General features: G+C 45.6%; 1 protein-coding gene and 1 non-coding gene across 2 annotated transcripts; both read right to left on the bottom strand.

The window, feature by feature from the left end:
* Window positions 1–782: 782 nt before the first annotated feature.
* TRNAR-UCU lies at window positions 783–855 on the bottom strand. Its single transcript has one exon. It is a non-coding gene; the product is annotated as a tRNA-Arg (tRNA).
* Window positions 856–1453: 598 nt separating this feature from the next.
* Window positions 1454–3310, bottom strand: ICT1 (immature colon carcinoma transcript 1; the record flags this gene model as incomplete). Its single annotated transcript, XM_009584211.1, has 5 exons — window positions 1454–1652; window positions 1947–2116; window positions 2224–2306; window positions 2951–3010; window positions 3274–3310. Coding segments are annotated over 5 exons (435 nt in total), but the record flags the coding sequence as incomplete, so codon positions are not given.
* Window positions 3311–3439: the final 129 nt, after the last annotated feature.

The raw sequence follows: 3439 nt of genomic DNA on the forward strand, positions 1-3439 counted from the left end.
GGTGGGTGGGTTCCCTGCTGTGGTTAGGGATGATTCACGCCTTTCTAGGGCACCCGTGTCCCCTGGGTCAGGCAGCCTGATCTTGGACAAGAAGGAGGTTTCTTGGTGTAAAAACTTGGGATACGCTTTGAATACCTGAAGCGTCCATCCCCTTCAAACCCTGGTGTTGTGTGCTTGCTCCAAGGCCTTAAGAAAAATTTTGCAAATCTTACTGTAAAATCTGGGGAGACCTGAGCCGCAGGTGATATAAGGCAGTGAGGGCTCAGCTGAGTCTGTTGCTGTCCCAGTTGATGCTTGTGTGGTGACTTTCAGTGTCAGAAATATGTCTGAAGCAGCAACATCCCCCTTGCTTGTAAGGGCCAGGGCACAGCATGGAACTGCAGACACATTTGCCTGTGAGAGGGGGAGCTGGCAGCTACCCCCTACCATGAAGATAAAGCTTTAGGCAGGAGAAAAGTTTATTCTTTGCTCTCCTTGCTGAGGCAGGGTGTGCACAGCGGTGGAGGCAGGGTTTCCTGCGAGGAATGTCAGGATGCATTGGTGTGTTCCCGCATCCCTCCAAGCAGCCTCTTTTGGAGAGGATGTGGGATTTGAGCTCTCTGCTTTTTGCAGATGTAAACGTTGGACTGTGTAAGTGCAGAACTTCCAAAGGGGACCAGGAACTGGCCATAGGAGGTGTGTCAGAGCAAAGCACCTCGCTGTGCCCCAATTAAACTCCAGGGACCAGTGGAGAGCACTCCCCCTTGTATTTAGTTCTTGCCTAAAACAGAACCACCTCTCCTCACCCCAGGTGGGACTCGAACCCACAATCCCTGACTTAGAAGGCCAGTGCCTTATCCATTAGGCCACTGGGGCCCCATGAGAAGATGAAAAAAGTGTAATTTCAGTGTCTTTGAAACGCCACAGTGAACAGAGTTGTTGGTGGTGAAATCCACCACGTTACAGCACAGAACTTTGTTCTGTTTAAACAGGGTCCACTGATGAGCAACTCTTAAAGCCTGTAAGACTCAGCCTGAGGCTGTACGGCATTCCATCTCAAGGGCCAGAAGCCTCCTGTACTTACAGGGTGGTTTCTGAATGAAGAACAACTGCCTCCTGCCAAATTCCTGCCATGGCTTTAGCTTAACTTAACAAAAATGCACTTTCTTTGGTTAGGAAAAAATAAACTAAAATTTGAGAAATAGTGAATACTCTATTTGCTTCTTAGATACGCAATTAGACTGCTTTTAGTCTTCCCTTTCTTTCCCCCATGATCTACTGCTGCTTATGTGTTCAGCAGCAGAGGGTGCTCTCACAGAGCAGAGGGCTGGATGAAGGGCACAAAGAATAAAAAAAAGTGGCTGACAAAAATCTGAATTTTTAGTTTCTCTTCAAACATGAACAGTAATTTTTCTGCAAAATGACTGACAGGCTGTCACAGTGTATCATTAAGTTCAAAAGATGATGTTAAATATTTTTATTTACATTTTCGGACCAGTTTTATTCAATCCAGTTTAGCATTATCTGCAGCTGCCAATGCCATTTCTTTAAAAAGATGCTATGCCAAGGACTTCGATCTCTGCTATTCTTAGTCAAAGTCTGCTTTCCTGCTTTGTTTTATATTTGAGTGTATCTTTTTCTGTCGTAGTCGTTCACGGTTCATTTTTTCCACCCTAAAACAAAATGAAAAGATCCTTTAGTGTACAAAGAAAATATTTAAATATTCAACTTTGAGCACAGTTAATATGTACATTTGATGAGCTGACAAATGTCCACAGACAGAAAAAGCAGTCCCTGTTCTCGGGATGCTACCCACGAAAGCAATTAAGATCTAACGGACCAGTGATTTTTTTAAAAAAGGAAATCCAAATGAGTATGAAGAAGATTGTTTAAAGAGGCTGCAAACTAAATCATGTAACATGATACTCTGAATCCATCTCAAATAAAGGCCATTTCAATAAAGATACCTCGCTATGAGTTTCTGTGTAGTCTCCTTAGACACCACCTTGGGCTTCTCAGTAGCTTCTGTGACCATGGTTCTGATTTTTTCCAAACAAATCGCCAGATTCCTCATTTGGTAGCGACTCTCTTCAGAGTTCACAATCAGCTCACCAGCTCGGTTTATCTTATTCCTGTGCTAAAGAGGGGAAAACGTGATGTGATCACTGGAACCTCCTTAGACTCGTCATGTTCTGTCTGAAAGTGTGAAATTTAAACCATGGCTAGAAGGGGGACAGTAGGTACCATCGATGCCATTTTTTGTCTTGCATCTTCTGGGATCCAGTCTGCTGATGCCAGGTGGAACCGAACTTCTGCCTTCGTATTCACTGGGAGGAAAAACAGGATCTTTTTTCAGTGTAATGGCTCGCCTTCATAAGTTTTATGAGGTAATTCAGTCTGTTCACTGCTGGCTTTGAACATAGGATGATTCCAGTACCAATTTCCTGAAACGTCACAACTTTTTTCTTGCTATATTTTTACATACCACTCCACAAGACAAACTCTAAATTTTTATGGAGACTCTGTCATGGTATTTGCCTTTCTAGATACTACAAGATTTATTGCTATTGCCAGCCACTAACTACCTTATTTTTAACGGCAATGGCAGAACAGGAAGGATTTTTAGTTTATTTGAATTAAGCTGAGAATTTATTGCACTGTGAAGTTTCAGAATCCAGTTACCATGTTGTATGTTTGATTAATGAAAACAGATTAGACAGAAGTGGTGTTTCATGCAACACATGTAGCAGCAACGATCCCAGTACAAGTGTTTCTAGGAGAATCCAATATGGTACCACTGGTCTCGAGTACTGTGAAGACAGAAGTTCTGTTAAAACGTGGGGTAATGATAATGAAAAATTAGCATTGGGCAGCACAAAGATGCTCAATGTCAATCTCCCAATATTTCACCACAAAGTATAAAGAAGCAATTTAAAGATTAGGATTTTTTCCTTCAAAGTCTCTTCCTCACCTTTATTAACGTGCTGCCCGCCAGGGCCGCTGCTCCGGCAGTAGGACACGGTCAGGCGAGCTGGAAGAGAAGAGTAGCAGCGTGCTGACCTGGAGACACATCCCCAGCTGGTTTTGCAACAGGCAGCAGGGAATGGGGATGATCCAAGCTGCAGCACGCAGGCCTGAAGGATGCCTGTGACCCAGTGGTGTTTTCATTCTGGTTTAGCTCTGTGCATTGAGCACGGACTCCGTAGTCTGGAGCCTAACCCACCTCTGGGCTCTTAACCCACGACAGGCCCATCAGAGCACCTGAGCCCAGGTCCGTTTCGAGGGGAGACTCACCCAGGGGGATGTCGAGGGCGGCAGGCTGCCTTTCCTCCTGGAAAACACCGCGGGGTGCCTGCGTTAGGCGCTGGGGCAAGGCCGGGGGAGACAGGGCCACCCCACCGGCACTTCGGGCCCGGCCCCGCCCACCTGTGACGACACCGCCCCTTCTGCTAAGCCCCGC

This window comes from Fulmarus glacialis, unplaced genomic scaffold, assembly GCF_000690835.1.
Source record: "Fulmarus glacialis isolate BGI_N327 unplaced genomic scaffold, ASM69083v1 scaffold21298, whole genome shotgun sequence".
NCBI classification, from domain to species: domain Eukaryota; kingdom Metazoa; phylum Chordata; class Aves; order Procellariiformes; family Procellariidae; genus Fulmarus; species Fulmarus glacialis.